General features: G+C 46.1%; 2 protein-coding genes across 5 annotated transcripts; one reads left to right on the top strand and one right to left on the bottom strand.

Moving 5' to 3' along the window:
- Positions 1–763: 763 nt before the first annotated feature.
- TERF2 (telomeric repeat binding factor 2) lies at positions 764–9,115 on the bottom strand. The gene is made up of 8 exons (XM_081018515.1): positions 8,976–9,115; positions 6,445–6,531; positions 5,922–6,068; positions 4,868–5,253; positions 4,302–4,670; positions 3,575–3,651; positions 2,396–2,454; positions 764–1,690 (listed from the first exon to the last, which is right to left on the bottom strand). Exons 2-8 carry the CDS (start codon positions 6,466–6,468, stop codon positions 1,532–1,534), a joined length of 1,221 nt encoding a protein of 406 aa, XP_080874641.1. The 5' UTR covers positions 6,469–6,531; positions 8,976–9,115; the 3' UTR covers positions 764–1,531.
- Positions 9,059–22,502, top strand: DHODH (dihydroorotate dehydrogenase (quinone); the record flags this gene model as incomplete). 4 transcript variants are annotated; one of them, XM_081018510.1, is made up of 10 exons in its annotated part: positions 9,059–9,203; positions 11,317–11,405; positions 11,615–11,827; positions 12,010–12,209; positions 12,343–12,425; positions 12,849–13,036; positions 13,549–13,662; positions 14,240–14,393; positions 20,535–20,694; positions 21,774–22,502. In XM_081018510.1, 10 exons carry the CDS (start codon positions 9,059–9,061, stop codon positions 21,826–21,828), a joined length of 1,401 nt encoding a protein of 466 aa, XP_080874636.1. In that variant the 3' UTR covers positions 21,829–22,502. The 4 variants fall into 4 exon arrangements, with proteins under 4 accessions (XP_080874636.1, XP_080874638.1, XP_080874637.1 ...); XM_081018512.1 differs by lacking the exon at positions 9,059–9,203 and adding an exon at positions 9,258–10,425; XM_081018511.1 differs by lacking the exons at positions 9,059–9,203; positions 11,317–11,405 and adding an exon at positions 9,259–10,425.
- Positions 22,503–23,898: the final 1,396 nt, after the last annotated feature.

Raw genomic sequence — 23,898 nt, 5'->3', positions numbered from 1 at the left:
AGCCCTAGGTCTGCTATGTGCTTTATCTTTCAAAACCTTAATCCTTAAAATTATCACCCAAATGAATAACCCATAGTTACAAACAAAATTGAGGATATGGAAAAAATGGAAGTTACTCTCCCCAGGTTGTTCACCGCTCACTGCTCTGCAGACATATGCCAGTCTGAAAGATGATACTTTAAAAGCTAAAATAAAGAAAAGGGTAAAATTGGGTTATTTCAGACTGTGATTTTTTTTTTTTTACAGGAGTAAGACCAGTAACTTTAAATGTACCAAAAATGGGAATTAACTTTAAAGAAGCTTCAAATTCTACAAATTAAACATTTACTAAAGGATCTGATAGTTAAATTACATGCAACTAATTTTGAATGATCCAAGGTGCCACTAGGTAATAGAGGTAAGGAAATAGTATCAAAATTTTATGGTTACTTCATACGGAACTAATTTGGGGACTTGTCTAGCCTAAAATCAGTATGGGAATATGATGTAAAAGTAACAATGGAAGACTCAATTTGGAAAGGCATATGGATGAATAAACCCTTTAAGTCAGTGTCTGCAAATATTAAAGAACTTTCACTCAAAATCTTCCACAGATGGTAAAGGACTCCATCCCAACATCACATCAACTATAAGCCCCTTATGTTGGCGTGGATATGACACTAAGGGGACAAATATACATTTATGGTGGGCTTGTTCTTGAATACAAGTTGTTTGGTCCCTGGTTCACATAGAACTAACAGCACTAATAAAGAAAACAACTGAATTCACTCCATAGCGTTTTATTTTAACAATGTTCCAAGGTACAAATGTAGTATCTAAAGAACGCATCACTTTACCAACTGTAGCAAGGCAGTCTATTGTCCAACACTGGAAATATTTTGTGGTATAGAAACATGTACAACACTGCAATTTCAGTAAAAATTACATTTAGTTTTCAATTAATTCAAGTTGAGGCATAACCTATGGATTTTGGTGCAGTGTGGTGGGATTTTATATAGTATGTTATTAATACTAATTGAAGTAACTTGATTCCAGATGTAAATAAGAATGTTTGCCTATCGTGAGACTATAAGATGATGTCGTCCCGTTTGTGGATAGAATATATCTTATTCTACTGTCTTTTTACTTTAACCTTATTTATAGCATGTGTACTCCAGATGATTATGGCATAATACCAGTTTATTAATATCACAGCAGACCTACAGTGAAAAATAACATTTATAAGAAAATAAAAATTTGAAATGACGTATTTTTTTGTACTGTAAAACGTGCAGTTTCCATACCAATTGTTTAAACAAGTTCTATTAGTTGAATCTGCATTTTCAGTACTGAAAACTAAACAACAACAAAAAACAAAACAAAAAATGGAGGGAGGGGGGAGAGCCTATGTCAGAAAGCAGAGGAAGAAGCCTCCAGTGATGCTAAGAGATTGTGGTCATCAGCCTGCTGGCCCAACGCAATACAGTGCAAAAGTACTTCTGGCCCACCCTGTGTCCACATAGTGTTGGAGCTCAGGCACTTGCCCCCAGGTTCACAAGAGCCCCAGATTCTTCATTGTCCGCCATCGGTCCTTGATCGCCACAGGAGTCCGGTTCTTAAAGGGGAATGCCTGGGAAATGGCTTTCCACCTCCCTTCCCCAAACTTCTTCACGCCTTCCTTAATCCACTGAGACTCCTCTGAAGTCCAGATCTAGAAAGAAGAGGACGACACAGGCTCTCATGAGCAACCATCAAGTGCTGCAAGACTTGCCCCCTGTCCCCATGACAGAACGACAGATACCCCACCCTCTGGAGATGGTTCCATGGCTGTTGCTAACAGAGGATTGCTGCTGACATGGGATGTAGCCCAGTGACTTACAGCAGGCAAATATCTAGCCCATATTTCAAGACATTAAACCCAACTTGGTGGCACGCTCTCCACACTTAGTTCTCCTTCTGCAATATGTGGGTAATAAAAATAAAATTCAGCCACCTTACAGTGTGGCTGAAGAGGCCATCAAAGATAGCAGATATGATGTGCTGAGATTGCCCAGGCTTCTTCAAAACATCTGGGTATCCAAGACCCTTGATTGATTGATTGATTAATTAGGAGAAGCCCCTTAGTCCAGTGGTTGAATATGCAGAAGATCCCAGCTTCAAACCTGTGACACCTCCAGGTACAGCCGCGAAAGAGACACCTGGACTGAAACCCTGTAGCACAGACAATACTGAGCTAGACGGACCAGGATTAAGCATATGCAGCTTCCTATGTTCCCATTAATGGGGATTTCATCAGTTATTTCATTTGGGAGAGGGGGTCTCATCAACTGGCCTCCATTTAGAGGGGTCTTGTCAAGGCAGGCCTATTTCTCCCCACTGGAGTGCTCAGCTCCAGACTGGGTGTAGTCTTGGTTACCTTCTTTTTCGAACCAAAGAGGGAAGTGTTGATGCTGCTGCTGCCTTCTTCCTTCGATTCTGAAACACAAATTCATTTACAAAATTTACGGGATGCATGGAACCACTCGGTAAGCTGGTTACTGCTACTGGCTCAGCAGTTGGGAGGTTTTACCACTACTGCACCTCATCAGAAATCCAGGGTAGCGGTCAAATTCCACCCAGCCCTTGGCATGATGTGTACAGTCAACTACTGATGGAACTATGTTCGGGTTGCCATACACCTAGGGCATCCCAGACATGTCCTCTTTTGGGGGACCAACAGGCCCATCCAGGGGGATTTTTACATTTTAAAGGAAATGTCTGGGATTGTAGGGAGGGGTTATTTATTCATTTATTGCTTGGCCAACTCTACACACCACTGTTGCCGCCAGCCCAAGCTGGGAAAAGAAGCATGTGGGTGTACTTCTTTCCCTGGCTCAGGCTGTCCTCTTTTTTGCTCTTCAAGATATGGCAACCCTAAACTACGTGGCAAACAGCCTTCCATGTTCACTCACAGTTGCCATCTCATTCTAGCACAGTTCACAAAATTGATCACTTTGCAAGATGTTTACCAGGTTTTGAGAGTTTTGCCTTTAGCTAGTCTGGGCATTGCCTAAGCAAGCCTCCTGAAGGACCGCAGTTAACAGTTCTCTTTGCTTGCCATGCTGGCAATGTTTCCCCCCATGTCATTGTGATGTCACTGGGTAATGCAATGTGAGAAGCCATCAAAACTGCACAGGTGCTTTAATTAGAAGAGTGCATGGAGCAACAATTGAGCATCTTGCAGAACAAGAAGCCAGTCTGAGGCAAAAGGCAATAATTTTGCCAGTGCTGCTGCTGTGCACTTGCGAGTAGGCAGTCCAAATATTTTATTTTTCTGATCCAAGAGCTGTGCCCCCAAATCCTTACTGTGTACAGGATACTAGCTGCTTCACCGGGCTCCAATTAACTTCTCAAGTCTATGGAGCAGACAATGGGAACTCAAAGCTCCTGGCCTGACATTCAGACACTCACAGAGGAGAGCTTCAGCTGCTTGGCAGCTTTGCTATTTTGAGAGTAGCTTCGCTGTATTTCTGCAATAGCAGCTTTGCGGCAAAGAACCCTTGATCATGCCAAGCACCCAAAACCAAGCAGGCAGATTCAAACAGTTGCTGCTTACCAAAAAGTTCATCCTCATCACTCCAGACCTCCTTTTCTTCATCCTGATTTAAACAAATTAGTCTCCTCTTTGCTAATCTGAATGGAACAGAGAAACACAAGTGAGGAAAGACCTACCCCACAAGGAGATGAGACGGGACTGAGCTGCATCAATTAATGTCACACACAACCAGGATTATGGAGATGCTGGGTTAAGTATCAGACAAGGAGCGAGGTTAATTTGTCCCAGCAAACACACCACTGCAGAGACCTATGGCAGCTTAAATATGAGCAAATAGCTTGTGGCAGAAACACAAACCCTTATCCTTGGTACAGACGGAAGGAGGGAGGGGGGAGAGAAACAACATTTTCTACCTTCTGTCTGGCAACTGAAGCTAACATTCCAGGCATCTGACAAAGCACAGGTGTTTCTGCCACAAAAAATTTGTTTAGCAATCTTTAATGGGGCCAGAGAACGTACTGTCAATTCTGCTATCTTTGCAATCTAAGTAATAAAAATTAAGACAAGGTATGTAAACCAGATTCTCTCGCAACCTGCTTCTACTAGTTGGGGAAGAAGCTGCACAGCGATGCAACCCTACCACTGCAAACCACCTTTGCCTTCCTTGGAGCTTCTGGGCTGAGGCCTAAGGCCTTCTAATGGATTCCTTGCAAAGGTGAATGTTGCACCAAATGCCTCATGCTGTGCCGGTTCCCCAGCAGACCCCACAGCAGTCATGGCCTCTTACCTGGGATATCGGGTGGTATTATCAGGCTGGGTGGGTATTTGGGGCTGTGCAGGCCGGACAACCAAAGTTGCCACAGGTCTCTTGGATGAAACTCGGCAGGAAGTTGGGGGGTTCCAGCTCTCTGACCCCATAACCAGTGTGCTTATGGACACTGAGCGTTCACTGGGGTGCGGCCTGGAGGCAGCACGGTTCTTCTCCGTTTGGCACTTGGCTGCGTGGAAATCAGAAGCCAAACATGGCTTGGGAAAAGTCCAGTCCAACTTGTCCAGTTTTGAAAACTCTTCATCTGCATCTGGGGAATTGGACAGGATCTTGAAAGCATCCCTCAGAGTAGAAAACCCATACGAGCCCATCCTCTTAGGCGAGCATCTGCAAAATAAAGAAACATCAGAAGGTTGCTCCACAAGTTTTGCCAATTTATGTTGCTGACCTCACCCCCAAGACCTTGCTCCCCTGGCAGCAGGTGCAATTTGAGTCTGAGTGATGAGAGCCAGAAGTTGTATGGCAAAACAGCTGCCCAGCATGGCAAAGGGAGTCAAAACTGTAAGAGGCCATAGGCCGCTAACCTGTCAGAGTCACTGGAAACTGCTGAGACAGTGGCAACAGCAACCACAGCAGGCTCTGCAGCTCCACTGGTTTCTTCTTCTGGCTTTGAAGCTGCCTGGCACTCATCAACCACTTTAGCAAGCTCCAAAACAGCTCCCTTTGCCTCCATCAAAGGCCTTGCAACTGTCTCACGGCCTCCCTCCAGAGAATTTGGCTGTTCTTCCGCTGTATTTCTAGGCCCTGTCTCAGGCCAGGGCTCTTCCAAAGTCTCATCAGATCTTCCCACAGATTCAGGTTTATCTGCTGCCGCCACCTCTGAGGTTTCTTTCACCATTTCCTCCTTGCTGGCCATTTCCAAAGGATTGAGCCTGGTCTCTATCTGATCATCCGAATCCCTTTTTGCCATCTTAAACAGAGAATGTGAACACAGTTACTAGAGAACACTTCTCAACTTTATTTTCTTTTTTCTAGTTACATACAGCAGCCATGCCCAAGCTGGTGCCCTGAAGATGCCTTACCTACAATTCCCCTAAGCCCTGGTCAGCACAGCCTCATGATGCTGGAGCTGTTGGGAATTGCTAGTCCAAAACATTGTCAGGTTACAAGCTTGATATATGTCAAATGTGACATTGGAGCCCTGTGCTGTTCTGCTGTGGGGTACTTTGCTCTTTACAAAAATATTTCCCAAACACATAACAGTTTGGCCAGGGAGGCTTCTGTCTTAAGCCTCAGGTGCTGAATGTACTTTTTTGATCACAGTGTTTAGACGGCAAGAGTTCTGCTGTGGCAATGTGGGTGATATTCAAGTGCTCCAGCAACACACAGAAATATATGAAGAAAGCAAGCTGCCTTATGCCAAGCCAGACCAATGGTTCATATAGTTTCCTATCACCACACATTGAGTGACAGCGGCTCTCCGGGGTTTCAAGCAGAGGACATTCCCAGTCCTACCTAGAGATGCCAGGGATTGAACTTGGGACCTTCTGCATGCAACGTAGATGTGCGACTACTAAGCTATGCTTCCACTACAACATCCCACATCTCAATCAAGCAGCACTCCATACCCTTGCTTACCTCTAAGAGAAAGGGCTCAGAGTCACTCAAGCAGCTTTCTAAATACAGAAGTATTCTCTGCTGGAAAGCTTTATAGGAAAAGTTCCAGATGGCTGGATGAGCGAAGTTTTTTTCTCGGATGATGCTCTGGAACATCGACCTCATTTTCTAAGCAAGGGGAAATGTTTTTCAGTACTTGCAAGCAAATTGCAGCACAGGGCAGAGATAAAAGCAATTTTTGCAGTCATTAGAAGTTTAAACAAAACAAGCCAAACCACTAGAGCAGTCTAGGTAATGTCACAAATGCATGAAAGTAATGATGACTAGAGATGTGGACCACAATCTGTAGCAACATGTGCTGCTTGTAGATGCAATTTTTCTCATTGCGTAAGGGGGACAATAAACTTTCAAATATTTAAAGAACTCACTGAATTTGAGAATGTGGGAAGGACAAACCATGACTCTGCTTTGCAGTGAAATGACCCTATAAGAGGCACATCTCAACAACAACAGCGACATGAACTCATACCTGCTGAAAGCTCACCTGGGAACTTGGGTCCTTTGACATGTGTTTCCTCAAGATCTTGCTGGCTTGTTCATATTCTTTGTTTTTTAGACAGGTTATAACAGCCTGGAGAAGAAAGACAAAATAATGGTTTGCAAGGAAGACTTTGGGGGAATGTTCCTAATCTAAGAAGATACTGTTCGAGAGATATCCCTCTGGCAATTTTCTAGATCTGCTTCACATTTTCAACCCAGTGTGTTTTATTGTGTAATATTAGACCACTTATTAAAGAATTAAAAAAAATATTCAAGTAAGGCAAGTTACTTAAAAGTCTGTAGGCTAACAACATTGAAATAATGTATGCCTCAGGAGAGTCAAGAAGCCAGCTTTTCCTGGATTGCCCCAGAAGGAAACAAGTTTTCAAAACATGCTGAGTTCCAATAAACTCAGGCACTTCTGAGGAGACATTTCTCTTTCATTTCATCCCAACATATAGGAATCGTGCCTCCTTGCTTCTATTAACTTTTGTGAACTTATTTAAAAGTCCAATTTAAGCATGGAGAAAAATAGGCAAGAGTTAATCCTGGCATTGAATTAGCACCTTAATTAAACCCTTTCCCAAATATACTACGTTTTGAAACTCAAGACAGCTGTCCTCATACTAACTAGGCTGAGAAACAGTAATCAGTGCCTACAGAAGAGGAAATGCTAACACTTACTGCTTCCTTTATTTTATTTCTTATTTCTTCTATTATATCAATGCCTATGTCCAATTCATTCTTCATCTTATCCAAAAGAACAAGGGCATATTCAAGAGGTGTTAACTTGGTCTTGGTATCAATGGCCCAATCTTCTTCAATCCTAGACAGAAGCTGGATAATCCGCAGCTGAATGCCAATGCGTTTCTCTAGCACTAGGGGCCTTGCAAGCACAGCTGGAGAAGAACAAGACAGTCAAAACAGCTACTAAGCAAAATCAGATAGTTCAGCAAACCAGGTGTAACGAGGCTTGGGCCAGGGCACCAAAGCCCTGTCGCATATCTTGTATCCCTGGCCATATACAGACAGACAGCTTCATCTCAACATGCCCTTTGGCTCAGGAGTCACTTTGCATTTGCTTGTTTTTGTGTGTGTGATCTATAATATCCTTTAGTATCTATATATACACAAACACACACATTTTTTTTTTAGTGTCTTAACCTTTGTGGTGAGAGATCTTGCTGGAGCTCCCATTTTGTGGGGCAGAAATGCAATAAGTACAGATTTTATTTATAGACACACAGAAGTAATTACTGTAAGAAAATGAATGGTAAAGTACAGTAGTTGAGATTCTTAGAACTACACTCTAGTTCTGGCTAGGCCATTCCTAACGGTTGGCTTCTGGAAACCATCACACTCAACTACAGCCCACCCCCAAAACTCATTAAACTCAATCTCTTAATACACACATCAACATTCTCCAATTTGAAATAGATTTCAAGAGGGCTCTGAAATTTTCAGGTACTTAGGAGGCTAAAGGCAGGCGGGGGGCAGGCGGGGCGGGGATCCTGACCATCTGTGATGGGCTTTAGGAAGCATTCATTTAAGGGGGCATGTATGTATCCTAACCATCTTCCTGAGAATCACAGCTGGCTGTTTTCAGACCGACCTTCTGAGTTCTGTGCTGTTGGTTAGTTGTACTTTGTGCATTTTCTTTAAAAATCATTATTGGATGAATTTCCCCCTAAACTGATTTTAGAACTTTGAATTTATTGTTCTTCATGCTTTTATACTGTATTTTATGCTTTTTTTTTGTTGTATCACAATTGTTTTAAATTTGTTAGCCACCCTGAGCCCGGTTTTCTGAACCGGGAAGGGCAGGGTATAAATAAAAATTTATTATTTCCCTTAATTTCTAAAGGCAAATGACAAACTTTCCACGGACAGAGATTGTATTATATTTTAAGTTGCTTTAGGTTCATTTTTTCTTAAACGAAAACACCTAATGACTATTAACCTAGACAGCATCTTAAAAAGTAGAGACATCACCTTGCCAACAAAGGTCCGTATAGTAAAAGCTATGGTTTTCCCAGTAGTGATGTATGGAAGTGAGAGCTGGACCATAAAGAAGGCTGATCGCCGAAGAATTGATGCTTTTGAATTATGGTGCTGGAGGAGACTCTTGAGAGTCCCATGGACTGCAAGAAGATCAAACCTCTCCATTCTTAAGGAAATCAGCCCTGAGTGCTCACTGGAAGGACAGATCCTGAAACTGAGACTCCAATACTTTGGCCACCTCATGAGAAGAGAAGACTCCCTGGAAAAGACCCTGATGTTGGGAAAGATTGAGGGCACAAGGAGAAGGGGACGACAGAGGACGAATGTTTGATGTTTTAGTATGTTCTGATATGTGCTGTGAGCCGCCCAGAGTGGCTGAGGAAACCCAGCCAGATGGGCGGCGTATAACTAATAAAATTATTATTATTAGTTATTTACACTCATGTTCCTTAGCAGGAAATACCTTTACAGTTATTTAACCCAGCGAGAATGTTCCCCAAATGCCCCTTTCGTAAAACAAACTGGTCTCCCCACCGTATATGACGTCGCGCAGCTGGCGAAAGTCCTGGCTGCGGCCGGCCCGGAAAGCCTGAAGAGCCCGGTGGGCGTAGAAGAGGATGGCCCACCGGTTCACCCCCTCCTCCAAGGCCTTTTCGCGAGCCTCCGCGGCTCCTTCGGGCGATGCAGCAAGAGACGCTCCACGGCCACCGCCCGCCATCTTCCCTCTCCCGCGCGCCATCCCGCCGGGAAGGGGGCGTTGGTGTAAGTGACGGGTTCTTCCCCTGACGTAGTCGGTGGGCGGGGCAGGAGGGGGCACCGCGGAGAGCAGCGCTGGCTCAGAGCCCGGGGCACTGTAGTCTCAGCACCGTCCCGGTCCTAGCGGGGCTCTCTCTGCTCGCTCCTCTGCCTGGAGGCCCACAAAGCGCAGAGGGTGGAAAGGAAGGCTATGGGCAGCTCGCCCCCCGCCGTGGCGCTGCTTGCCCAGGGAAATCAAGGGGGCAGCCGGGCAGGTTCCAACAGACAGAGGCAGAGAAAGCGGACTTGGGGAGGATAGAGGACGGAGCACGAGGGCCGAGACCGGGACACTGTCTCTGGCAGGGGGTTTCTAGGGTGATGGTTGCTGCTGCAGCTGCGCTGCACGTGCGAAGTCACCAGAGCGGGGGGATCAAGATGCCCCGGCGGCTGGGGCGTGGGATCATCTGCAGCAGTTGCCAGATGCTCCCGCGTAGTCTCTTGTGCCTCTTCAGCCAATCAAAGGGAGCCGCTGTTTCTCCCTCTCTCGTTTCATGCTGGCCATCTCCCTTCACGCCTGTGCGGCCTGCCTCGCCCCTTCCAGGAAGGCGCCCTACGCCTCTGCCTCGGGCAGCCCGGGCAACAGGGGTCCCGGAGATCGGTCCTGCTTGGTTGGCTGGAGGAAGGGACTTGGAGATGAAGGCGGTGGGGTAAAGCCCCACCTGCGATTCCTGGGTCGGGAGACGGGTTGTATATGGGGCTGGGCTCCATAAGGACTTCTTCGGGCTGCCCATAATATTTCTTCCGTTGTTGCTATCATTTTCTTTTCATATCACTCTGCGAAGTCTTAGCACCCGACACAACATTGCGAAAAAACAATGGGCAACTATTCAAACTAGACCAAAGGGAGTGAAGCTGCATTAAAAGGGTTTTATTTTGTATGGGAAATGCGAGCTGTTTTTAAATACTATAAAACGCAACTTCTCGGTATGCACACGGCTTTCGGCTGCCCCAGAGCGCTAGATCTGCAGCCCTGCTGGGATCATTTCAGGGGGGAAGGCAGAATCTAATCGAGGCTGCCCCTAAACTCGGGAACTGAGAGACTATAAAAGAAGACGGAAGTTTTGCCTCTTGCGTGTTTATAGTGCAGCGCGCTTCTTTGTAGCTCAGTTTCCGGCTCTCTGCCGGAAGTGGAGCCCATGTGCATCCTCCTTTTGCTGCCATGGCGGGAGCTGCGGGCGCGTCGCTCTGGGTGAGGAAGGTCGCCCAGTGGGCGGGCGCTGGGTTCAAGGGAGGCCGTAGCTTCGTGCCAGAGCAGGCATTTTGCAGGTCGAGGTACCCTGTGAAGAAAGAGCCTTTGCTCTGCCGGGGAGAGCCTGGAGGGAGGCCCGCCTTTGCCAGACAGCGCAGGCGATACTCGATGAGCAAATTATTTGCCCCCCGCAGTGCTCTGCGCGCGCGCACCCACCCACTCGTGTTGCTGGTTTGAAGCAACTAATGGGGAAATGCGGAGTGGATTCTTCTGTCTGGAGGCGGGGCTAGATGCGCTGTAGGACGATATGCAGTCTTGCAGCTGTGGTTGCCCAGAAACAGGATACCAGCCTCCAATTCAAGGGGAAAGTTGCAACTCCTTCACTACTGTGACACCTATGAAAGCGCTTAACTCCTCTTACTGCTAGAAAGGGACTAAGCGAAGTTTGAAGGGCAGGTATCATGTCTTCGAGAGAGGAAGGAGCTGATGCCAATCAGCGTAAGAAGCCCTGACCTAGGTGGTCCAAAAATCTGTCGGGGGGGTGGGGGTGGGAGGGAAAGCAGCTCCTTGCCCTTCCTTAGTGAACCGTGCAGCTTGAACGTAGTTGCTGGGAGGGCTCCAGTGGCCAGCTGTGAGAGCAAATTGTGTGTTGCTCCTTTGGGATAGGCTGGAGCAACAGCCAAGGCAAGCAGAGGTTGAGCGGGTGCAGCTTTTGCTGAGCAGCAGTGGTTCTCCTGCCTGCCATGCAGCTGCTGAAGGGCTTGAGGCAGATTCCTCTACCAAAAGGCCTCTTGTCGGATCCGGCCAGTCATTGCCAGGAGCCAGTAGTAATTGGAAGCTATGCCTTCCTTATGTTGTGGCATCTGAAATCCTCCCCTTTTGCCATCCCAGGTAGTACCAGCAGCTCTTCAACAGGATTCCAGCTGCGTTTAGCCCTTTCAGAGTGCCCCATGCGGACCAGCTGCTTTCTCAGTTTTAGGGTCAGTATTTATCCCAACTGGGGTGATGAGGCAGGGTAGCTTGGCCAGGTCTAGCCAAAGCCAACTTGGAGCTTTAACCCAGATATTCCAGACAGAGTTCTATGGGTGTGTTAGGGTGGAGCAGGGTGGTAGACCTTCCTCCTCCCGTTCTTCAGGGGTTGGGTGGGCTGTAGGCTTGGGGGTGTATCTCACTCTCTTTGCTCTCCCAGCGACGCTTTAAGGAGGCAACAGTGATTCTCGGTGGGGGCAGCCTGATCTTCACCTCATACCTGGTGGTCAAGGGAGATGAGCACTTCTACGCTGCTCAGCTGATGCCACTCCTGCAGAGAGTGGTGGGCCCTGAGACAGCCCACAGGCTGGCTGTGCGCTTTGTGGCTCTGGGGATCCTGCCCTGCTCAAGCCAAGCTGACTCGGATGCATTGGTGCGTAAACTATGCAGGTGACTGGCGGTCAGAGGCTGCTGTGCTCCTGCTTTGGGCCCTGCCTCTCATCCTACTGCTCCCAGTCCCTTCCTGTGGGCTCCTAGGACAGGATGGGGCCTTCCCTGTCTCTTCTGCTGCCTAAGGCTTTCTGCTGGTTAACAGGTGCTTAATTGGCTTCCCAGGCAGTGGAAGTCTTTGGGCGCCGGTTTCGGAACCCTCTTGGCCTGGCTGCTGGTTTTGACAAGCATGGAGAGGCTGTAGATGGACTCTACAAGATGGGATTTGGCTTTGTGGAGGTGGGGAGTGTCACCCCAGAGCCCCAAGAGGGGAACCCCAGGCCCCGTGTCTTCCGGCTGCCAGAGGACCAGGCCATTATTAACAGGTAGGAGGCTGGAACAGAGGTGGGTGGCGAGGGTGAGCCCTTGACAAGCCTCTCCTGCAGTGGTGGAGGAGGTGATGTGTTGGGGAAGAGAGGGGTGGTGGTAATCACCTGAGCTGTGTCCACCACTTTCTAGGTATGGGTTCAACAGCCACGGGCATGCAGTGGTGGAGCACAGACTTCGAGCCCGACAAGAAACTCAGCGTCAGCTCAGCTCAGGTGAGGTGGCTTGTGTCCTCCCTGCCCATGAGTCATGGAAAATCCCGGCCCCCTTCTTCCCCCCCCCCCACCCAATTGCTGCTGTACTAGTACATACTTGTGGCAGTCAGATCTGGAGAGGAGCTTTCAGGGACCGTGAAGAGTGGCAAGGAGCAAATAATGTTGCAATTGATTAGTGGAGGACTTCTGGATCCTGCCCTGGACCCTTCCCAGAGCATCTCTGGTCAGGAGCAGTGCCTGCCTGAGTGCCAGTGGCTGCTTCCTTTTGCCCAGCCCTAACAGGCCCACTGTGGTCCTGTGCTCTCCCTGGGGAAATATCTTATGTGTCTGCCCCCTCATCAAGGATTCCTCACATAGTAGTCATCTTTGCTCTGGCCCTCCCTGTCTGACTGGCTTCTGTTTGTGCATCCTCTCCCTTCCTAGCGGGCATGCCTCTTGGAATAAATCTTGGCAAGAACAAGGCCTCTGTGGATGCAGCAGCCGACTACGTGGCAGGCGTGCGTGTGCTGGGCCCACTGGCTGATTACCTGGTGGTGAATGTTTCCAGTCCCAACACACCGGGATTGCGGGCTCTTCAAGGCAAAGCAGAGCTGCGCCTCCTGTTGTCCAAGGTGAGTCTCCTGCCCCAAGAGCATTACCTGATCCCCTCTAGTAAGCAGCCAGGGCGCCCTCTGGCACACATTTCAGCACCTGCTCTCTGGGCTGAGGGCAGCAGCTGCTTGGAGCAAAGGAGAAGCAGCCTGCTGCTCCCATTTCACATTTCTTGAACAGTGCCTGGCAAAGGAAGGCCAAGGCTTTGCTGGTACATTGTTCACACATCCTACTGCAGGAGTTGAATGCATGCCTGATTGAGAACCTTGTACAAGTGTGGCAGCCTTGCCTCCAGATGTTGGTGGTTGACCTATAGGAGGCTGCTTCTATCTTGCCCTCCTTCCTTCCCTCCTTTTGGATCCTGCTGTTGAGCCCCTCCTGCTCTGCAGAGCTCCACTTATGTCCCTAGTTCATAGCAGGGGCAGTTCCCCTCTCCTAGCTGTGTTGTGCTGCGCTCCATGGCTTGTAATCATGTGCCCTTCTGAGCAGTGTGAACATGATCTTTGACCTACGGCTGTGTGCTTCTTGGCAGGTGCTGGCTGAGAGGGACGCCTTGGCATGCAAGCACAAGCCGGCTGTACTGGTGAAAATTGCTCCAGACCTCACAGCCCAAGACAAGCAGGACATTGCCAGTGTCATCTCCGAGGTGATGCAGGGGTGGGTGGGCAGGAGTGGTTCTGTCTGGCTGCTGCCTCAATTATTCCTTGTTGGTTTGGACTTTTATGCCTTGTTCTAGAGCAGCTCCCTTAAGAGATCACCTTGCCCCATGTGGGCCTCTTTGATCACTTCCATCTGTGGAACTTGCACTTTTACACCTGCCACTCTGCACACCTCGCAAGAGCAATCTCGTGAGCATAGCAGCACTTGAAACTCCCTGCCTCTTGATACTGGGCAGGCACCCGCACTATATTGCATTTAGCAAGCCTACCCAGACATGTAATTTAGTTACCTATTATTGAATTTATCTTTGTTTTGAATTGAGGTGGCTTTACATACCTTTGCTTTTAGTGAACTGTGGATTTCAGCTGTGTTTTAGCTTAAGCTATATTTGTACGCTACTTGGGAGATATATAGATTTTTGATTAAGTGGTCTTATGAATTTCCTTTAAATAAGAATGAGAATGGGGTAGGGCTAGACTTTCAGGGCCACTGCTGTGGGAAGGAGGGCAGCGCATAGGAGGAGAATGTGGCTCTGAGGCTTGACTGGGCTCCCTTTTTCCCAGTTAGGCGTTGATGGACTGGTGGTCACCAACACCACTGTGAGCCGCCCCAGCACCTTGCGTGCAGCTCTTCGTGGGGAGGCTGGGGGTCTAAGCGGAGCTCCCCTGCGAGAGCTCTCCACTCAGCTGGTCAGTGAGATGTACTCTCTCACCCAAGGTAAGGAGACGGGCTGGAGGGAGGGAGGGGATGCAGGTGGGAGGGACTCCAGAATCCCTCCCACTACCAGCCTCTTCTTTTTTTTTTTTTTTTTTTGTAAAAATTTTTATTGGTTTTACAGAATGATTTTAAACAATACAAACAAATAAAAAAAAAAGACATACAAACATGTAAAATTTCATAACCTTTTTTTCATATCCCTCTCTTCTCGGACTCCCCCAAACCTCCCCTTCCTACATCCCAATTTCCAAAATTTATTTCAGCAAATTCTAATTAATTTTATCAAATATATTTTTTCTTATTCTTTTCTTCAGCTTAATCTTATGTCACTGTAATCTCCTTTTCTTTCTCCAAACCTCGACATTTTAACATTCCTCAATTTTATAATAGTTCTTAAGGTAAATTTTAAATTTCTTCCAATCTTCTTCCGCCGTCTCTTTCCCCTGCTCACGGATTCTGCCAGTCATCTCAGCCAGTGTCATATAGTCTATTACCTTCATCTGCCACTCTTCCAAGGTGGGTAATTCTTCTGTCTTCCAATACTTTGCGATGAGTATTCTTGCTGCTGTCGTAGCATACATAAAGAAATTTCTATCTTTCTTTGACACCAATTGGCCGACAATGCCCAAGAGAAAGGCCTCTGGTTTCTTAGGAAAAGTACATTTAAGTACCTTTTTCATTTCATTATATATCATTTCCCAGAAAGCCTTAATCTTCGGGCACGTCCACCAAAGATGATAAAAAGTACCTTCCGTTTCTTTACACTTCCAACACTTATTATCAGGCAAATGATAAATTTTTGCTAGCTTGACTGGGGTCATGTACCACCTATAGATCATTTTCATAATATTTTCCTTTAAGGCATTACATGCCGTAAATTTTATACCAGTGTTCCACAACCATTCCCAGTCAGCAAACATAATGTTATGACCAATGTCCTGTGCCCACTTAATCATAGCTGATTTAACTATTTCATCTTGTGTATTCCATTTCAGCAGCAGATTATACATTTTTGACAAATTCTTAGTATTGGGTTCTAACAGTTCGATTTCTAATTTTGATTTCTCCACCTGGAATCCAATTTTCCTGTCTTGTTTATGTACCTCCATTATTTGATAATAATGGAGCCAATCTCGAACCTTGGGTTTCAATTTCTCATAACTCTGTAACTTCAATTTATCTCCATCTTGTTCCAAAATTTCCCAATACTTTAGCCATTCAGCTTCCATATTAAGCTTTTTCAGCGCTGTAGCCTCTAAAGGTGACAACCATCTAGGGGTTTTACTTTCCAACAAATCTTTATATCTTATCCAAACGTTATATAATGCTTTCCTGACAATATGATTTTTAAAGGCCCTATGCACCTTAATTTTATCATACCATAAATATGCATGCCAACCAAATGTATTATTAAAACCTTCTAAGTCCAAGATATCTGTATTCTCGAGGAGCATCCATTCTTTCAGCCAGCAAAATGCTGCTGCTTCATAATACAGTTTTAAGTCCGGCAGGGCAAACCCCCCTCTTTCTTTTGCATCCGTCAGTATTTTAAATTTTATTCTGGGCTTTTTGCCCTGCCAGACAAATTTCGAGATATCCTTCTGCCACCTCTTGAAACAATCTATCTTGTCCAGAATTTGTAATGTTTGGAACAAAAATAACATTCTAGGCAATACATTCATCTTAATAGCTGCAATTCGGCCTAACATTGACAATCTCAAATTTGACCATATTTCTAGATCTTTTTTAATTTCCGACCAACATTTTTCATAATTGTCTTTATACAAGTTCGAATTCTTAGATGTCAAATAGACCCCTAGGTATTTCACCTTCTTTACCACTGTCAAACCTGTTTCATTCTGGAACTTCTCCCTTTCCATGACTGTCAAATTTTTTTCCAAAACTTTAGTCTTTTGTTTATTCAATTTAAATCCGGCCACCTGACCAAATTCTTGAATTAGCTCCAACACCCTCTTTGTACTAGTGTCTGGCTCTTGTAAAGTAAGTACTAAATCATCTGCAAAGGCCCTTAACTTGTAATGTTTAGCTCCGACCTGTACACCTTTAACCTGCTGGTCATCTCTAATCATATTAAGCAACACCTCCAGAACAGAAATAAAAAGTAAAGGGGAAATTGGGCACCCCTGTCGTGTCCCTTTTTCTATTTTAAATTCTTCAGTTATCACATTATTTACAATCAACTTAGCCTTTTGTTCAGCGTATACGGCACCCATACCATTCTCAAATCCTTGGCCTACCCCCATCCCATGAAGATTCTTTTTCATAAAACTCCAAGAAATATTGTCAAAGGCTTTCTCCGCGTCCACAAAGATCAGAACTGCTTTAGTGTTTATATTCACCTCTAATAATTCCAAAATGTCTATTATGTTCCTCACATTATCTGATAAATGCCTTTTTGGGAGAAAGCCTGCTTGGTCCTTATGAATCTTCTCCATCAACACTTTTTTCAGTCTTTTTGCCAGAATGTCTGCAAAAATTTTATAATCCACATTAAGTAATGATATTGGGCGGTAGTTCTTAAGTTGAGTCTTTTCAGTCTCTGTCTTTGGTATGAGTGTAATATACGCTTCTTTCCACGATTCTGGTGCCCTTTTCCCCTCCAAGATCTCATTACAGACTTCCTTTAATGGTTGTACCAACCACTCCTTCAAAGCTTTATAGTATCTGGAAGTCAGTCCATCTGGTCCTGGAGATTTGCCCAGTTGCATATTTTGAATGGCACTCTCTATCTCTTGATCTGTTATTCTCTGGTTTAGATCCACCTTACTTTGGTAGGAGATTTTTTGTAGTCCATACTTTTTAAGGAATTCATCTATATCTTCCTCCTTCTGCGGTCCTTGTGAATATAGCTTTTTAAAATAACTCAAAAAACAGTTTCTTATCTCGTTAGGTTTAGAAATATTCTTTCCATCCACTTCTAGGCTTGTAACTGTATTTAGTTTCTGTCTTTTCTTCAGTTGCCAAGCCAGAAGCTTACCACATTTATCTGCTGATTCAAAAGTCTTTTGTCTCATTTGTTTTATCTTCCATTCAATCTCTTGATTCATCAATTCCATATATTGTGTCTGGTATAACTTAATCTCTCTCAGAATCTCCTGGGACTTTGGTTTTGATCTCAATTTCTTCTCTCCTTCTTTTATCTTTTCCAAGATCTTATCCTTCTTCTCATTTTGCTTTCTCTTTTTTACTGAATTTTGTTGAATTAAAAATCCTCGCATCACTGCTTTGCTTGCGTCCCATATCACTCTTTTTTCTACATCAGTTTTTAGATTTATTTCAAAATAGTCCTTTAACGTTTTTTGGGCCTTTCTATGGATCTCCTCATCTCGAAATAGGTTGTCATTCATCCTCCATCTGAATTGACCAGTTACTGTAAATTTCATCTCCATCTTCACGGCGTTATGGTCGGAGCAAGTCTTTGGGCAGATTTCCACTTTCTTAATCTTTGGAGCCAACCCACTAGTAATCCAAATTTGATCGATTCTGGTCCAGGTCATCATTGCTTCAGAGAAGAAGGTTCCCTCTCTCTCGAGAGGGTTCCTTGTTCTCCATATATCAATCAAGTCCATATTTTCAGTCATTTCAAAGAAAGTCTTTGGTAGTCTCCCATCTCTGGTAATTACCTGTCTTTGTGCTTTATCCATATTTGTAGATACCACTCCGTTCATATCTCCCATCATAATTAATTTGTAATCCAAATAGTCCAACAATGTCTCATGCAACTTCTTAAAAAATTCTGACTTCCCTTCATTAGGTGCGTAGATCCCTAGTATCAAAAATTTTTCACCTTGAATTTGCACTTCAATTGCCAAATATCTTCCTTGTTCATCTTTAAATATAAACTTTGGGGAAAGTTTTTCTTTTGCATAGATTACCACTCCTCTTTTCTTAACTTTATCCGATGAAATAAATTCTTGGCCTAATCTCTTATTGACGAGTAATTTCCTATGCAATCTTGTTATATGAGTTTCCTGTAAACAAATTATGTCCAACTGCTCTTTTTTCAATAAATGGAATATGTTTTTCCTCCTTCGCGGAAGGTTGAGTCCATTACAATTCCAGCTTAGAAGTTGCAGGGCCATCCTGAAGTTATTTACCTCCTGTCGCTCCGAGTAGTTGTTCTTCTTCTGTCGGTGATTTCAGTCCAAACGTCAGGTTTAAAATGTCTGTTGCGTCTTTCGTTTCTGATGTTATTTCCTCTCCGACTGTTCCTTTCAGAAGGTCTTCCCTGTAGTGATTTAAAAATTGATCTCGATCTTCTACTGATCTTATCCTTATTTTCCTACCTTTGAATTTAAAAGATAGGCCTTGCGGGAATTCCCACCTGAAAGGTACTTCGTTCTTCTTCAGCAATCCGACCAGTTCTTTATAGTATGTTCTTGCGTCTAGAATTTCCTTTGGGATATCTTTAAAGATCTCCACAAAAGACTTTTCAATCTCGAGTGTTCTTTGGAAATGCAAGCTCAATATTTTTCCTCTCTCCTCTCTTGATCTTAATGTTATTAGGCAATCCCTTGGCTTCTTCCTGCCTTGTGCTCTTCCCAGTCTAAAAGCAGTGACTATTTTAATTTCTTCCTTCTCTAACTCCTGTTGCCAAAAATCAGAAAATTCTTTAGAAAGGAAGTTCGCCAAGTTGTCTCCTTCACTTTCAGGCACCGCTCGTAGTCTTAAGTTTCTACTTCTCCTCTCCAATTCAAGCATAGACAGGGCCAATGTATGATCTTCTAGCTTTTTGCAAACTGGTACAATTTTTTCCTGTGTAGCATCCGCCGAGACTTTAGCCTCATCAGCAGAGACTTTGGCTTCTTCTGCGATTTTACGTATATTAGCAGAGTCCTCTAATATTTTATTAATAGATTCTGTATTAGATGTCACCCTTTTCCCTAATTCATTCACACTTTGTGTATTCTGATCAAGTTTGATTGAGAGTTCTGTCAATTTTCTACTATTTTCCGCCCCCTGCTTTGTCAAAGATTCCAAAGACTCATTTATTTTAACCAAAGCTTGTGTTACAGGATCTGATGACATTGTTGTTCTTGTCTGACCAGTTGCAGCTGGTGCCACTGGGATGCCTGGGACTGAAATTCTTCGCTGTGAAGATTTTGCTTTGTATTGTCTCCCAGACCTGGTTGTTGTCTCTTCTGATGCACCACTCATGCCTAGCCAAGGTCACTCTCGCAGCTGTTAGTTGTTTTTCAAGGGAAATTTCCACTGCCTTAATAGTTACAGCCCAATTTGCAACAGTTATCAAAGTGCCCTCTAGGGGAACAAAGTTTCCAAAGCTAAACAAAATGTCTTACAGTCCAAAATTCCCCTGAGGTTTCCCAATAGTCAATTGTAACAGTTCTTATATTTTCAGAGTTCAACAAACCAGTAATTTAATGTCTCTCCTGAGCTGAGTAGTTTGAAACAATGTAACAATCCAAGTGACAGCTCACTGACAGTTCTCTCTCTCCAGGTTCCTTTGCCCCGGCAGTCCGTTTCAGGGGTATTTGACACAGCGATAAAAAGTTTTAAAATCTTTTTCTGGCAGGTTCTAATTCCAAATTCCTCCCCCTTTTGCTCCTGCCTACCAAAAGGGGGAAAATTCACAGTTTATGTCTGGTTCTCTTCACTCTTTGCGATCTCTCAATGGTTGCAGCTTTTAATCCTTCTTTGCTTTATCCTTATGCAGTCCGGGAAAGGCTGACTTCCTTACTTTAACCAATCCCGTTTTCAGCCAAATTTCAAAAAGATAATTGTAAATCCCAATTAAGTCAGTCTTACTCACTGGTTTTACTTTGTAATCCAATTTTCAGGAAGGAATCGGCGCTCTCCGGCTATGGCGATGCGGCTTCGCTTTACAAGCTGGGTAGCGGCTCTCAGCACCGCTTCTCCCCCCGCTGCCGTTCCGGAGCCTTTAAAAAGGCTCCCTTGCGATTTCGGGGGGGCGCGATGGTGCCCACCGAGCCTCCTTGTTCACAGGCTTCCGCGCCTGTAATTTTTGAGGGTCCCCGCTTCGCCGTAGCGACAGGACCCGAACTTGTAAAGCAGACCCCCTCCGGAGCTCGGAGGGAAATCCGCCATTAACCGATGGCGCCGACCGGAAGTCCCCACTACCAGCCTCTTCTTGCCCCCCAGGACGGGTCCCCATCATTGGTGTAGGTGGAGTCTCCAGCGGGCAAGATGCCTTGGACAAGATCCGTGCAGGGGCCTCCTTGGTGCAGATGTACACTGCCCTCACCTACCGTGGGCCACCTGTGGTGGGTGCTGTGAAACAGGAGCTGGAGGCTCTGTTGAGGTGAGTGCCAGGCTGGGCCCAGCTCCCAGCTTCTTGATGGCCGAAACTCAGTGAGTGAGTGTGTGTGTGTGTGTGTGTGTGTGTGTGTGAGAGAGAGAGAGAGAGAGGAGGGGTGCATCTAACGGACCCTCAATCCAGCTGTGTGTTGCAGATACATTATGATGTAATTTCAGATTCAAGCAAAGTTGTGCTGATTAAGAAAGCACAGCAGAATGAGATTGCTGCTAGCATAAGATTAGGCTGTAGAGGGAGCTGAGCAGACCACAAAACTGTCTGTCTCCCACCTAGGTTGTCATGCTGGGCTCCTTATTGCATGTATGCTCTCCATTTACACTGCAAGAAGCTGATCCCTGTTACTCTTTACATCAGCTTCAAGTACCTGGTCCTCCTTGCTTGATGTTCTGTGTCTCTCTCTCTCTGCCGCTTACACCCATTCCTTCTCTTCCTCCCACATTCTGCTTGCCAGCCAGCCTGCCTTTCCTCCAGATCTGCTTCCTAGCCCCTGGCTCTCCTCTCCTCTTGGAAGCCCCTGCTGCCCCCTGTTCTTCCACCTGTCCCTTATCTCCAGTCTCAAATTACCTTCCACCTCCACCAAGACAAATTACCTTTTTCCACCACAGCTGCTTTGTGTCATTTTGTGGTCTATGGAGCCCTGGCAGCATTACAGCAGTTGATGTCTGGGACAACAGTAGTCCCAAAACAAATAATAACAGACCTTGCTTTCTATTCTTTATACCCGTGCGTCTGTTGCCTTATCCAAACAATCAAATATATACTACGTAGAAGAGAAAGTGGTCTTGATCCTGTGCGTATTTCACATCCTTGGTTTCCTGTGACTCGCCTGCAGGTCACAAGTCCCCTCCCCACAACGTACAAGGATCTGCTCTACAGGCATAAGCTTTTCTGGTCACTTTTTGTAGCTGGGGAGGGAGATGGGGACCCAAGTGGGGCGCTGGTATCTTAAGCAAATAAGGAGTTTGCTTGGGTTGAGGTTTTATCTTTCTAGGCGCCAAGAAGACTGCAGGGCCAGAGACAGCTACCTGGTCTACTCACTCTGTGCTGTTTTCTCCTTTGTGCAGGGAGCAAGGATTCCAGAGTGTGCAGGATGCTGTGGGTGCAGATCATGGCCTCTGAGGACTCCTGGCATGGGCTTAGTGTGACAGCAGGGACTCTGTGGGCACAGAGATGCTTGTTTGCCCTGGTCACCGTGGTAGCATCCAGCATGTTTCTGCTTGTAGTACTGCTGGCCCCCTCGTCTTCCCCTACATGAGGGCAGGGGGGCTTCCATCAAGATCAGCTGGGTCCATTGTTTTTCCAGCAAGGAACAAAAAAGTGCCTCCCTTAAGAGCTTCACAGTGTACTTCTTAATGCAAACTTTTGCAGTCCAGCAGGTGCTAAGTGTCCCTGGAACAGGATGAGCAAACATTGACACAAGTCAAGTAGGCCAGGCTGGGGCTGGCTTCTTTCATCAGAAACTATCAAGCAACGCAGAGGATCAGAATATGTGTGTATCCTCAGCCAAGACAAAGTCAAGGAATCCCCCTCATCTGCTGAGACCCAACAGAGTCAGGTCTGCAGTGTAACTCAGTCTCTCTCAGATGGGATTAAGTAAAATGGGAGTATAGCAGAAATATTTTCTCTGTTTCATCCCAGAGCCCCACTCTTGATCTTAGGATGCTAAAGAGGATGGGAGCACGATCAGCATTGCTCTGAGGGGCTGTGGGATTTTGTTCCCTGCCTTGCCTTCAGCGGGAGCTGGATATTTTTCTGGGTGGCCTTTCAATAAAGCTTTTGTTTGTTTGTTTAAACTTGTTATTTTTATTTTAGTTTTATTTTTTATTTCATTATGTTTTTAAATTTGGTATGAAGTGCCATATGACAAGTGCATTTCACTTGTTTTATGATGGAGATCAGCATACAAAAGGTTAAAAAACATTGCCAATGGTGGGTGGGACTTCTCTTTAATTATTAAAAGTAACTCTAAAGGAGAGCATATTGTTTCACTTCTATGTGAAGGCCAGGCACAGGCACCTCCCAAGAGGTGCCTTCTCTCATGGAGAAGGCCCCTGCAGCTGCCCTCTGACCCATGGCTTGAGGAAGAGGTGCCAGCTCCGGGGGTAAATCTGCAGAGTCCTGAGAGCTCTGGTGAGGGGAGAGGGGCAACATTTGAAGACCCAGTTTGTTTGTATTTCAGTGGTAAGGGGGTTGTGCCCTGGCACCCAATGCAGGCTTTGCAGCAGTGACTGGGAGGTTATCCTAGGAATTGCACCCATGCAAAATAAAAGGGGGGCAGCTGAGCGCAAAAGGCGTCAGACGAACCTCTCGCCCAAGGAGTGACTCGCAAGGGCGCGAACAGCATAGGTCACCCCACCAGACTCTCCAGCCGCCGGAAGAGGGGCTGATTTGGCTCTGACGTAGGAAGGGCGGGAGGAGGCGGACCCGGAGAAGCCCCGCCCCCGGTCCAAGAGGCTCGTCTGTAGCCGGGGCAACGGGTTATGTCACCCTAGACATAAGAAAGGGTAAGAGCAGCCCTTCTGGTGCGCGGGACCTTCGGGCTCCTGAAAACCCATCCGGCTGCAATCCGAGCCGCTTTGGATAGAGAGCGCGGGACTCGCGTTTGCCCCTCTGTCGGCTGCAAGTCTAGACCTTTTCAGTCTCCGGACCCGCCTTTAACCAAACATGCATTTGGGGACCAATCTTGTAATCGTTTACCACACATTTGCACAGCGGTGGCGCTGCTGTTGCGACCCACCTCGGATCAGGCCGTGACTCACAAGAGGGTCTCTACCCACCACCACTTGGACTAGATGACCCCCGCGGCCCCTTCCGACTCTACTTTGCCATGACCTATGGCTGGGGAACTTCCGGCCCAGCAGAGGATGGATGGACTACAATTCCCATCCTCGTCTCTGGCCACGCTGGCTGCTGGGAGCTGCGGTCTCTAACAGCACCTGGAGGACCGTGAATGTCCCCGCACAGCGCCCCATCCCTGCATTAGCCCCGTTCCCGCCCATGATCTCGAACTGCTTTCGCAGCTGTCTGAGGGAGCGGCACGCCCCTCCTCTTCTGAGGGGAAACTGCTAGTTCTGCCGCCTTCCGTTCCAGCTGTGCGGAAGTCCGGGATCTCCTTACGCAGTTTCCTGTGGGCGGCTTTTACGTTCCCTCCTCCAGGCGGCTGCGATCCGGAAATCCCGCCTCCGCACA

The sequence above is a fragment of the Podarcis pityusensis genome (assembly GCF_964106645.2).
Source record: "Podarcis pityusensis genome assembly, chromosome: 8".
Classification (NCBI taxonomy): Eukaryota; Metazoa; Chordata; class Lepidosauria; order Squamata; family Lacertidae; genus Podarcis; species Podarcis pityusensis.
Note: the sequence above shows the minus strand (reverse complement) of the source record. Positions and strands in the feature narration are given on the sequence as shown.